Genomic DNA, 13,236 nt, shown 5'->3' on the forward strand with positions numbered 1-13,236 from the left:
CAGCCGTCATTGTTGTTTGGCGGGTCCGGGCTGGGGATTTGAACCCGCCACTTTAGGTGTACGTGGCTGGCGCCTTAGCCGGTTGAGCTATAGGCGCCGAGCCATAATGTAATTTTTTTAAGCACTGGGAAACCAAAAGTTCGTGTGACTTGCTTCACCGTGAGATTCGCTTTACTATGGTGTTCTAGAACCAAACCTGCAATGATTCTGAGCTATGCCTGTATTTATCCTGGGCAACATAGCAAGACCCTATCTCTTAAAAAAAGAGATATGTTGTTTGCTCTGTCTCTCTCACTAGATTAGAATGTCCCAAAGGCAGGATTTTTGCCTGTTTTATTCAGACCTCATGTGGTGCCAGTGCTTGGTAAATACTGCCTGACATTCTGATTTCCCAATTTACAAACCTAGTTTCATTTGCTTCCTGTTTAAGGGGAGGGATATTTTTTAAAGATGAGACAGGTACCTTTGATAGAACTAGTGACTTACACAAAGCAGAGGGGAAGGGGCTGGATCCCAGATCCTAGTGACACCAAAGTTCTGCCCTTTGTCCTGTTCCATGCAGCTCCCTGAGGGCTGGGCTGGGTAAAGCTGGGAGGAAGGGGTTTTGAGATTGCCAGAAACTTGCTAGGAATCCCAGGCAGAGGGTACTGGGGCAGAGGCAGGCCTGCTAGGGCCTGGGTGAGGACTAGGGCAGAGGTAGGTCCAAGGGACTCAGCTTGGTAGGGTGGATCTCACTCACTGGGCACCAGCCTTTTGCCCTAAAGAGCCTCTAGACAGCTGTACCTGGCCTGGATGCTGGTCCCTGGGGATTGAACAGGGGTGACAAAGGTGGTAGGAAAGGAAGTAGGGGGGAGGAAGGAGGAAGGGCCAGGTCTGGGGCTTGGGAGGAGATAAAGGCCTCTGAAGTAGGGAGGTCTGGAAACAGATGCAGGTGGGGGCCAAGAGCATGTGGCCAGCTCCCTGAGGGTCTGCATAAAAGAGCAGACATTGCACCAATGACCACAGTGTGTCAGGCACTGGTCTCTTTCTGTGCTTTATGTGAAGTGAAGTAACTTGTGTCATCTGCCCCAGAACCCATGAGGGAGGGCCCATTATCATCCCCTTTTGGCAGATAAGAAAACTGAGGCATAGAGAGGGTGCGTGGCCACCTGGGATCCCATAGCCAGCCAGAGGTGGCTCCAGTGTGGTGCTGCTGGTCTCTGCTGTCTTTCTGTGTGTTGATCCTTCTCTGTTTCTGGTCAGGCATGAGTTTGTCTTTGGGGTTCACATCTATGTCTGCACACATGTAGACTAGCTTGTGTTCTTGGCTTGTGTTTGTGGGTGGGCATGTTGACATTTTTTCTCAGTCTGTACATGTTCATATTTTTTTGGTATGTTTGAAGGTATGCAAGTGTCACAGCCTATGTGTTTCTTAGCCTATGAGTGGATGTATGTCTCTCATTCCTCTTAGCCTGTGAGCCTGTGTGGGCATGTGTTTGTATACAAGTATGTACAAATACATATACACATTTGTGCGTATCCTGGTCTGTGTGTGTGTGTGTGTGTATTGGTTGAATATATACCCCTCCCCATTTGTTCAAGCTGGAACCCAGGCATCATCCTGGCTACATTCTCCACCCCCATCCCCATCCAATCCATCACCCTGTCCCCTCTACCCTCTAGAAACCCCTGGAACTAACCCTTCTCCCCTACTCCACTGCCTCCTCCCTGGTCTAGGCTGTAGCATCCTCTTCTGGATGATTGTGACAGCTCATTACATGGCTCTGATTTCACTGCCTTCAATCTATTGTCCCTATAGTAGCCAAAGGATTCTTCTAAAAATAAATCCGATCACACCCATTCCCAACCCTTCAATGCCTCACTGCCTTGCTCTCAGGAGAGAGCTCCAAATCCTGGACATGGCCTTGAAAGCTGGGTACCTTCCTTCTCTTGTATTCTGCCTGCCCCGCTCCCTCTCTTACCATTCCTTCTGGCCCTCGTTGAGCTCCCGCTGTACTGCAATGTGCTGCTTCCTTGGGCCTCAAGGTCTTTGCCCAAGGTCCTCTCTGTCCTGCCCACCCTCCCTCCCACCCCCTTGCCTAGAGTTAGCCCAGCTCATCCTTGGGTCAGATGTCAGCACCCTGGGAACTTTCCCTCTTTTATTTTCTTGTTTTTTTTTTTCCAGTTGTATTTCTCATAATCTACACTTAGTCTTTTTTTGAATAGTATCTGTGTCCCTAGCTCAACTATGAGTCTGTCCTGCTTGCCACTGAGAGCTTAGCCCTGGCACAACTATGTTTAGCAATGGCTGCTGAAAGCATCTGTGTGATTAGAACCTTCTGGGCTCAGAATCAAGGTCAGGCTCATAGTACTTGTGAATTCATAAGGTCTGTCCTGAGGAAGCAGAAAGTGGCCATCTTTCTGTCCTCACTGGCCATGTAAGGAAGCCCAGGTAGCCTTGGTCGCTCAGAGTCTCAGTGTCATCATCTGGGAAATGAGGTGATACTGGCCTCAAATGAGGTGATATTAGCCTCATCCGGTTACTGGGAAGATCACACTGATGACAAGGACTGCTCTAGTCAGTCCAGATGCCCTTGGGGCAGAGTGAGGTGATTCACCCATATGAGGCCTGACACCAGGGCAGCCATCAGGAAATGACAGGCAAATCTTGGAGCTTGGGGGAATGAGCCTTTGTGAGTAGGTGGATCCCTAGGTTTATGAGTAGGACTGGCTAAGCCCTGTGCCCAAGTGGATTCTGACTCCTCATGTATGTATTATTAATATTCCTGTGTTATATAGCTCATGCATTCCTTCACTTATTAATTCAATAATAAATATTTGAGTCTCTATATGCCTAGCATACCAGGCTCTGGAAATACAGGATAAACAAGGTAGACATAGTCCTATTCTTAGGAAGCTCACTGTTATAGGGGACTAAGAATAATAAAACCTCCATCTCCTTGCTGTGTGTCCATGCCCAACACTCTACACTCAATCAAACTGCACAACAGCCTCGCGAGCATTCCTGTCATCATACCCTTCTAGAACTTGTAAAGTTGAGGCAGGGAAAGAGGGAGCCTGTTGCCCAGAGCATCACAACTCAGAGCCTGAGGAATGAAGACTCCTATGCCTTCTTAACTACAGTCTGTGTTTCCTCTGGGTATGTGTTAGTGTCTTCCTGTGTGACAGTGAGTGCCCTTGGGCTCCAGTCTGAACTCCAAGCCTTTCTGAGTTTGTGTGTGTGTATGTTTGTGTCTGGAGCCAATGCCAGTTCTACCCTTGGCTAATGATGTTCTATAGCAGGGAAAAGGGTGAGTTTGAGATTCTAGGGGCTCAGTGCTCATGCCAATTTCCTTCCTGCAAAGAACTTCTCACGGGTCCTCCCAGATTGATAAATACTCATAACTGAGCAAGGACCTCCTCCTGCCCGAGAGTTGCAACATCTCTGTTGGTCTGCCTTCTGAAATCTGGAAATAATGTGACACCCTAGAGAACCCAGGTGACAGCCCTACTTTCTCCCAAGGGAGGGCATGGAGATCTGAAAGCAAGGTAGGGCTCCCTTGTGCTGGAAGCGGTGGGGGTCAGGAAGCTACACCTTAGTGGACCTGGCTAAAGCCGGTGGACTGACAATGAATGAATGGACAGATGAACTGACTCACGGGTGGGAGGATGGGGCCCCACTGCACTCCTAACTACCAATATCCCTTTCTTGTACCTTTCCCTGACTCACCCCTAAACGTCCTCTTTGGGTAACAGCACCTATACCCTTTCCTCATTATCCTCTTGAGAGCACAGGAGACCAGAAAATCGGCGCCTGAACAATTTCCCAGGCGGGAAACACGGAATGCAACAGTTGCCCTTGGTCACACAGGAAATACGGAACCGGAGCGGGAACCTTGGTCCAAAAGACTTGAATTCCAGACTCTGCTCTCAAGCCGGTACGGCGTCCAGTAGTCGCTACGCTTGAATAGGACATTCTGTTCTTAGATCACCCCTTCTCACAATGGATTAATCCTGCCCCTCCCCCCCCCCCACAGAGTGGTACTGGGCCACTTCACGGGCTCCCCTACTTCTAGTGGCAGTGGGTCAGTCCACTCTGTCCCCAGTTCCCCGCAGGATGTACAAGGTTCCTTCCGGGCTGCTGCCAGCCCCGCGCGCTCACCTCTGGCCTTGCCTTTACGCCACCGCTGGCGACTGCGGCTCCTCAACCCCTCTTTGGCCCTCTTCGAGGCCGGGGCTCCAGGAACCCGGGCAGACTCCGTTCCCTCGGATGACTCCATCAATTCTCCGCGGTCCTCACGCTAGCGACAATTCCATCCGCCAGGCCGGGCCTCGAGGGCCAATCCTGGCTGCACAACACCGCTGGGCCAACATATCTCCCAATCATGGGCTGGCTCCTCTGTGGGCCCCGCCCTCTGTGCAAGCTGGCTTCACTCCACGGCCGGGCCCCGCCCTCAACCACTAGGACATAAGGCCTAGTCCCGCCCCCTTGCAAGTCTTAAAGGGCCCGCGGCCAACAAAAATGCAGCCCTGGAGGCGGCGAAAAGCGTCCTTCTTGGCAGGACTAGTCCGTAGTCCCTAGGGTACCACGCCAACAGAGAAAGCTCCAATCTTCTTAGGTGCTGGTGCTCAGGCTCGCCATCCTGCTCACCTTCCCACAGAGGGATCCCCTAGAATGTGGCCTGGCCTGCTTACCAGGAGGAGGGGGCATCCGCTGAGCCTCCACCTGGGGGCAGGGGCGGGCCAGGTCCTCTGGCAACTCGAAACTGGATTGGTCGCAAGCACTGGAGACGTAGCTTGTGCCTGGGGAAGCCCCGCCTTATGCATTCTAGGGCCTCTGTTACTCTCTTTCTGCGGGTTCTTTCCTCTCTCTGCCCTTACTCTCTCCTATCCCATCCCGAGAATGGAAGGGAGGCTGGGCGCCTGCGCACTAGCTTCAGGTCGAGGGCCGGCGGGCAGCGAGAAGAAAGTAGTGGGAGCGACGCGAGTTCAGGAAAAGGCGGGAAACAGAGGAAGGCGAGAAGCGTGCACATGCGCACACGGCCAACTTGCTTTAAGGGCGCCTGAAAGGTGGCTCCAGCCGCATCAGTGGCGTGGTGCAGGCGTCCTTTGAGACCGAGCTCTGGCTGACTAGAAAAACAGGTCTTCGTCCTCAGAGCCAAAAAAATCAGGCCTCAGACTCTTTGCACCCTGCCCTTCCTCGCTGTCAGAGCATACAACCAGCCCTGGCACTGACAGCCCAGCCATTCCTGGGTGGAAAGACCGCCATTACCCACTCTCGACTATGGTCTTACAGGTGCCCTCAGCTTCAGGGCTGGGGCTGCATTTTTTCTTCCACCCTCTCAGGCTACTTCAAAAAGTAACTCCCATCTCATGGTCACGGCTTGTATCCCCCCTTTCTCCATAACAGGGATTTTGAGACTAGAGAAGGAGGCTCAGAGCCTGAGCACTACTGAAATGGAGCCTGCACCCAGGGGGACCATTGCTTGCCTCAGAGGGGCCCCAGGAAGAGTCAGCCCTGAGTCTGGGGCCCATCACTCTCTGACACTGCTCTCACAACTTTCCTTTCATCAGGCCCCCCACGGCCCCTCCTTCTGAGAACACAACAGGCTCAGCCATTTCACCTGGCAGGACAGAGAGTCTCTTCCGGAAGCAGTGGGGCAGAGGAGCAAGTGTCTTCCTGGCAGCAGAGGACAAATCTAGTAAACTCAGAGACTGTCACTGCCCGATTTTCTGCCTAGTCTGCATGGAAATTCCAGGAGGGTAAGGTCCCCATTCAGCGCTGTATTGCTGGTGCTTAAGCTAGTGTCTGCCCCAGCCTTCCTGGTTTCCTGGTCCCTAGCTTAGAGCGCTTTCCCACCTCTGTTTGATATTCCCCAAATCCTCAGCAGGAAGGCAGCCTAGTGCAGGGGGAGAAAATCAGACCTTGGCTTCAAATCCTGGCTTTGCCACTACCTAATTACAAGCCCAGTGCAAGATTCTTTATTTTTATGCAGAAGGGTCCTTATCCATAAAGTGGGAATGTTGCTATTTATCTCAGGATTAATGAAGGATGACTAGAGCTAATCTGATATCCTGTAAATTTTTAGTATTTCTTAAATGAATGGATGAATGAATGAATGTCCCTGGGAGGCTACAGTTCCTCCAGGTTCAAACTCACCTGTGTCCTGGTAGTGTCTATGATTCTGGGCACTGGTTTTCTTCACATGTGGCAATGTCCCACAATATCCTGATGTTCCTTCATATCTAGATTTCTTTCTGAAAGCTAGCTTCACTCCCTGGGCCACTGTTCCATCCTTCTTTGAAGATGACCACATGTTTGATTCTGAGTCAGTATCTGTGACCCAATCAAAAAATGTCTTCCAGTCTAGGCTTGATCGCTGTGTGGATAGTTCCTGCAGTTTTGTTAGAAATCCCCGCTCAGTTAAACATCCCTGCCTGGCTCCCCGGATTGGAGTTGTTTTTTGGGCTGTAGGGTTTGATTGTTCAGGTCTCTCTTGGCCTGTAGATTCAATCTGAGCAGGTGTTCCCATTTTGGGTCCAGGATTAGCCTGGGCTGTAAGTGCTGATTCAGTTTCTTGTTGAGTTAGAGGTGGCTCTACTCGCCCAGGTTCTGGCTGGACCACATGTCTCTCTCTCAATTCTGATTCCTGTTTAGTTGTAGATTCTTTTCCTGGCCCAGGTCCCTGCTGGGAGGTAGCTTCTTGTTGGGTAAAGTGGGGACTCTTGATGGGAGGTGATTGGTGTGGTACAGCCTCCTGTGGGGCAAGAAACTCCTGCTGTGAAGCACATTTTTGTTGGGCTCTGAGTTCTTGTTGGGATTCAGCTTCATGTTGAGGAAGGAGCTCCTGTGGGGTGAGGGGTCTTTGTTGTGAAACAGGCTTCTGTTGGGTATTGGATCCCTGCTGAGTCTTTGATTCTGGGTCTGGCTGGGTTGTAAGTTCCTGGTGTGGCTCTGGTTCCCAGTCTGGCCTAGATACTGATTTAGAACCTGGCTCCTCTCTTTTTACTTCCCTCAAGGGAGATGTTGATCTCCCAGGGTTTATCATTCTGGGTTCCCCCGCAGGCTTTCCTCTTCACAGATCTTTCATTGATTCCTCATGATGGCACTTCCCTTTGGGCTCCACTCCTTCATCCTGGCATCCCTGATTTTCCTTTTTAAGGCAGCTGACAAGTGGGCCAACCACTTCTGGCCCCTACTCTGATGTCAAATTGTGAACTCTATGCCTCCAACTTTAGTGGGGAAGGATTAGGGATAAGAGGCTGTTTGCTCAGTATTCTTACCAGAGGGGAGGGGCTTGCCCTCTTGTGTCATAAATAGGGCCCCACCCCACTCACTACTCAATGAAAATGTTTCTTCTCATAAGACAAGGATCCCAGTTTAATGCTCTGTTTCATCTGGGATGACAAAAGTCAGATTCTGGACCCGAGTTCCTTTTTTTCCTCCCTTTGTGATATTTGAGGAAAGGACTATGGGGGAGGCAGTCTCTATAGTTGTTGCAATATAGTTTTCCTTTTTATTCATTCCTACATATGACTACCAGTTTAATCTCCTTATATGTCACTCTGATAATTTGTTCCCATGTTAAAAAATAAAAAGCCAAAAACCATGATGACCTCCCATTTTTACTGTTTGAAACCCTTCTGAATGGCATTTGCTATTCTCCACACCATCTCCTTAGCCCAAACTATATGGCCATTGATGATGATGATTGTAATTAAACACTGAAGGCTGCCAACGTGCTAGGAAACTGTTTTTTTTTTGACTTCTGTTATCTTTGATAAGAGCATGTTTGATTCATTGTTATACGTGCTTTCTTTGTCCCACTTAGCTCTTACCTCAGAAAGGTTTGTTAAATGAGTGAAGATTAGCAGGTTGGGCAGTGGTGAGAGAGTAAGAGTTGTAGTGGGGGAGACATATGTGTAGAATCTGGGTTGGGTTTGGAATGAACAGGGTAAAGTGGGTTATTTGGATTGAATGTGAGTTGGCAGACCCTATTTGAAAGAATTGATTTTGATCTATTACGTTAAAAGATATTCATTGATTTCTATTTGTTACTTTCCTGATTCAATTTAAGATTAAGTGAGACCAGCTAGGAAGCTGGGGTTTCCTGGATTATTTTTCTGATAATTAAGCTTAAGCCTGGGTAAAACATAGGAGGGCATAGGAGAAAAGTGACAAGCGAAGAAGGCAATAATCAAAGTGATCTTGGGAAAAATGCTTTTTAGAACACTGGAATGATTTAGGGGGTGGGTACAGGGACTGGGAGGATGAGGTGGGAGAATGAGACCATCTTCGAGGTAAGCTTACTATCTGAGGATGTGGGATTGGAAGAGTGGGCTCTGAGAACTATAAAGGCAGAGCAAAGCTTGCTAGCTGACATCGTTTGAGAAATTGCTGGCAGGCTCTGGAGTGCTTGTTTGCCTTCCTGTGGTGCCTTTGTTGTCCTAGGGTACAAATAAAAGGTAGAAGCAAGTGTTAAAAACATTTTTAAAATTTAATTTTTATGGGAGCTTTTAAAATTATAAAAGTCTGACTCCTCTACTAGATAGAATTAAAATCTAAAAATCCAGTAAAAAGTGAAAGGGTTTCCACCCCAACTTCTACAACCTGCTTCCCAAAGTCAACCACTGTTAATAGTTTGCTACATAATTCTTCCATATCTTTTGCTATATAAATGTACAAAACAAAAATGAGATTATATTATGTGTTGCTTTGCTTTGTACCTTTAACAGATCTTTTATTACTGGAAAATATTATGTATCTACAGAAGTTCCTAAAAATTTATAAAGCAGATAGTCATGAAACTACTACTTAGGCTTGGAAACAGAATTTTGCCAACAGCACCCTTCCTTTTCTAATCACTACAGTCCCTCACAGAAGTAATTCTGACTTTCTTTCTTTTATTGTAATCATTTACTTTTAAAAATTGTTTTACCACACACACACATAACACACACATGTATGTATGTGTATATATATGTATTCACATATATGTGTGTGTATATATATATGTATATATTCCTAAATAATTTAGTTAGATTTTTGCCTGTTTTTGAAACACACACACACACACATATGCACGTGCATGCATGCTGTGGTCTGAATGTTTATTATATTCCCCCCAAATTCATATGTTGAAATCCTAACCCCTATTAAAATGTGAAGCCTTTGGGAGGTGATTAAGGCATGAGGGTGGACTCATCATGAACAGGGTCAGTGCTCTTATATAAAAGAGGCTGAGGGATCTTAGTCATACCTACCATGTGAGGTTAGGGTGAGAAGGCCACTGTCTGTGAGGAACTGGGCCCTCAACAAACATTGAATCTACTGGCACCTTGACCTTGGATTGCCAGTCCCAATCTCCAGAACTGGGAGAAATAAATTTCTGTTGTTTAAAACCACCCCATCTATGGGATTTTATTATAACACTGTAAACAGACTAAGATAGTATATAAAATCATACTGTAGCTATTCTCCCATGTCTTGTCTTTTTTGTTTGTTTGTTTTGTTTACTCAGCACTATATTTGTAGGAGTCATTTATTTTGTTACATGTTTGTTCATTTTCACTGATATATAATATATCACCATTTATTTATTCATTCTTCTGTTGGTTGACTTTTGGTCAGTTTTCAGCTTGGGGCAGTTATAAGCAAAGCTGCTATGAAATTCTTGCATATGTTTTCTTGGTATACATAAGCATATGTGCATTCCTTTTGAATGTATACCTAAGAGTGGTAGACACAGAGTACACATAACAAACTTTTGTAAATAACTGTCAATACTTTTTCAAAGCGATTTACCCATTTATATTCCTGTTAGCAGAATATAAGTTTCTTTGCTCTACTCTCCCAGTGCTTGGTTTGGTCAGACTTAAAAATTTTTGCCAATCTGATGATTGGTGATATCTTACTGTGGTTTTAATTCACATTTTCCCAATAAAATAAGGTGGAGTGCCCTTTCATAAGTTTATTAGCTATTTGGATTTTCTCAGCTGTGAAATGGCTATTCAAGTCTGTTGTCTATTCATCTATTTTATTTCCTGCCTTTCTCTCCCTGATGTGTAGGAATTCTTCTTTCATTTTTTTCTGAGACAGGTCTTACTCTATCACTCCAGTTAGCAGTGGCATCATCATAACTCACTACAACTTCAAACTCCTGGGCTCAAGTGATCCTCCTGTCTCAGCCTTCCAAATGGCTAGGACTGTAGGTGTGTGCCACCATGTCCAGCTATTTTTCTTTTTCTATTTTTAGTAGAGATAGGGTTTTGTTCTTGCTCAGGCTGGTCAAGTGTTCCTCCAGCCTTGGCCTCCCAGAGCACTAGAAATACAGGTGGGAGCCACAGTGCTGGGCCTGTAGGAATTCTTTATACAAACATATATTCTGAATACTCATCCTTTGTAGGTTATATATGTTACAAATATCATCTCTTACTCTGTAGGTTGCCATTTTTTTTTGATAATCAAATTTTCTTAATTTCAATGAAATTCAATTTATTTAATCTTTTTATTTTATAGTTATACATAGTTTATGCGTTTTTATCTTGTTTAAGAAATCTTGTCTTATCTCAAGGTTATGAATACATTCTCTTATATTCCCTTATAAATTTTTCTTTGAAATTTATATCTGTATTCCACCTGAAATTTATTTGCATGAAGAATGTGAAGTAGGAGTTTTTATGTCTTTTTTTCCACTAATATATTGTGGATATCTTTCCAGTCAACATGTAATGGTTTACTTCATTACTTCTGACAACTGCTATTTGCCCAATTTGCCTGTGATGAACATTTCCTCCATTTATTTGTCATTACAAATACTACTATGATTAATATTCTTGTACATATATCTTTGAGTATCCATGCTAGTATTCTGTAGTTGAGATTTATTTATTTATTTATTTATTTTTTGAGACGGAGCCTCAAGCTATTCCCCTGGGTAGAGTGCCATGGCGTCATGCTCACAGCAACCTCTAACTCCTGGGCTCAAGCGAGTCTCCTGCCTCAGCCTCCCAAGTAGCTGGGACTACAGGCGCCCGCCACAACGCCTGGCCATTTTTTGGTTGCAGCCATCATTGTTGTTTGGCGGGTCCGGGCTGGGGATTCGAACCCGCCACCTTAGGTGTATGTGGCTGGCGCCTTAGCCGCTTGAGCCACAGGTGCTGAGCCTGTAGTTGAGATTTATTAAATTGAGGTAATTAAGTCAAAAGTACACTCATTTAAAATTTTGATAGGTACTGCCAAATTTACTTTATTTCCATTAACAGTGTATAATAAGGATCCTGGTCTATCCCATTCTTGATAATATCATAATATCAATCAGTTTAACATTGCCAATTTACTTTTTATATGACATTTAAAAACTGCTAGACTAGAGGAGTTTTTGAGAGGAGTCAAATTCTATTTGACACACTAGTTGTGTGCAGAAGTTGATAACCAGGTCCCCAGTAGCCCATCTCTTTCTACTTTGATAAGTAGTAAGTTTCTAAGATCTAAGAATTTGGTTAGATCTTGCTAGGATTGGGAGAATTGTATACTGCTTTTCTTGCTCTTCCTGTTTCCCCACAAGTTGACACTGAGTACAAAGGGCTGAGGTGTATGCTTATCTGGCTCTTCATTTCACCTCTCTTGCCTATTCTCAATACCTGTTTCATCCCTAGTGATTCCACAGGTCACTGTGGTCTAAGGAAGTTATTCTCTTGAAACTTACTGGTTTTCTTCACTTTGACTTTGAAACGATCACAGGGACACTGCTTCTTTGGCAGCCCAGGCACTGTCATGAGTTTTCTTTTAGGGGTTCTCAGGAACCAATCTGAAATAACAGGGTTGCTCCTTAGATGGGAAAGTTAGTATGTTTATCAGTAGGGAGTATGGTGGGCTCTACTTGCCATCTTCCATGGTCTCCACTTCCTCTTTCATACTGCTCTTTCCCTTCCCATGTTGCAATGGGAAAAGGGGTCAGCACAGAACAATGGAGACATCTAGCTATTTGAACACCAGGATTTCTGAATTGTTTTTCCTGACCTGAATGGGCAAGGATTTGGTGGCAGGTTTGAGAGGACATCAAAATATCATTGAGGAGGTAAAGGAGAAAAAGACCTAGGTCTGCCTTTTAGTGGCTGCTTTATTTTGAACAAGCCATTTGCCTTTCTGGTTTTAGTCTTTCCTATGAATACAATAAGGCTGAGAATAGAATCCAGGAAGCTTTTGGAAGGCCAGGAAAAAATAAAATGCCTTTTGGAAGGCAGCCCTAGGTTCTTTGGGAAAAGGGTAAGGAGGAGGTGGCAGCCTGAGACTTGGGTGGCTCACTCCTAGACCTTGGAGGAGTCTAGTTCTTGCCTGAGACTCAGGAAGAAAGCAGGCATTGGTCTTGCATGTGGTTGGCCGTTGGAGAGGGGAAAGGGCGAGGCTGGCTGAGATAATATCTGCACTGCTCTCAGAGGGGCCCGAGGGAGAGAGCTGGGGTCATAGTGGTGCCATTGCTGTTGTTGATGCTGAGTTACTGACCTTTGCACTCACATTCTTGGCTGCCTTGCTGGAGCCACCTTCCAGAAGTCTGGCTTTGTTCCCTGTGGCCTCTGGCGACCCCTGTTGGAAGGAAATAGGTCACTTCCAGTCACTGAAAAGACAATGGGACAGCAGAAATGGTCCCCTAGCCTTGTGCTACCTAGGTTAGCACAGCTCCATTTCTTCTTTTTTTTAACTTCTGGGATTTAATTTGCTTCAAGAGAGGAATATTTTAATGGATAAGGAATTGAGGTTTAAAATCTGGCCTAGAGAAAGAAAGCTTAACTGAAGGTAGGTGAAAGAATGGCTTCTAGGTGGAAGAGAGGACAAAGGGTAAGCATTTATAAAGATCTCACATCCTCCCGCCATACTCCACATTAAAAACCCAGTGACTTAAGAAGTGAGAGCAAAGAGCAGATTATTTCATGAACCAAGAGTTTCACTTGATCGTCAAGTTGCTGTATTTGAATCCACAATCTCAGTTCAACTATAAGAGGTTGGTATTTCCCTTTGTTCCTCTGGAACAAATACATTCTTCTTTATCCAAACCTGTTTTATTTTATGATCCCATCTTATCTCCATTTTTTGATATTTAAAATATTTTTATGAGAACTAAGTATAATGTTTTATAGACTTGAGATTCTCAAGTTAGAAGTGGGCCCAGATGGCACCTCCTCTCTGGAGTAATTTCTGATAGTTCCTGTCAGAATCAATTATGCCTTGTTAAAGCCCTAATCTCTAGGCTCGGCGCC

The 13,236-nt window shown here is 45.6% G+C and overlaps 2 protein-coding genes across 2 annotated transcripts in view; both read right to left on the minus strand.

Annotated features, from left to right (window-relative positions):
- Positions 1 to 4,328, minus strand: part of LIPE (lipase E, hormone sensitive type) — a 20,088-nt gene extending 15,760 nt beyond the window's left edge. The window contains exon 1 of the mRNA XM_023519013.1: positions 4,142 to 4,328. Within this exon, the coding sequence (XP_023374781.1) occupies positions 4,142 to 4,259 (118 nt within the window). The 5' untranslated portion in view covers positions 4,260 to 4,328. The remainder of the gene's footprint in view (positions 1 to 4,141) is intronic.
- A 3,980-nt stretch (positions 4,329 to 8,308) lies between these two features.
- CXCL17 (C-X-C motif chemokine ligand 17) overlaps positions 8,309 to 13,236 on the minus strand; it is a 16,970-nt gene continuing 12,042 nt past the window's right edge. The window contains exons 2-4 of the mRNA XM_003799481.3: positions 12,485 to 12,565; positions 11,688 to 11,789; positions 8,309 to 8,427 (exon numbers count right to left, since the gene is read on the minus strand). Of these exons, the coding sequence (XP_003799529.1) occupies positions 8,330 to 8,427; positions 11,688 to 11,789; positions 12,485 to 12,565 (281 nt within the window). The 3' untranslated portion in view covers positions 8,309 to 8,329. The remainder of the gene's footprint in view (positions 8,428 to 11,687; positions 11,790 to 12,484; positions 12,566 to 13,236) is intronic.

This window comes from Otolemur garnettii, unplaced genomic scaffold (assembly GCF_000181295.1).
Source record: "Otolemur garnettii isolate 467f Iridium unplaced genomic scaffold, OtoGar3 scaffold00152, whole genome shotgun sequence".
NCBI lineage: Eukaryota > Metazoa > Chordata > Mammalia > Primates > Galagidae > Otolemur > Otolemur garnettii.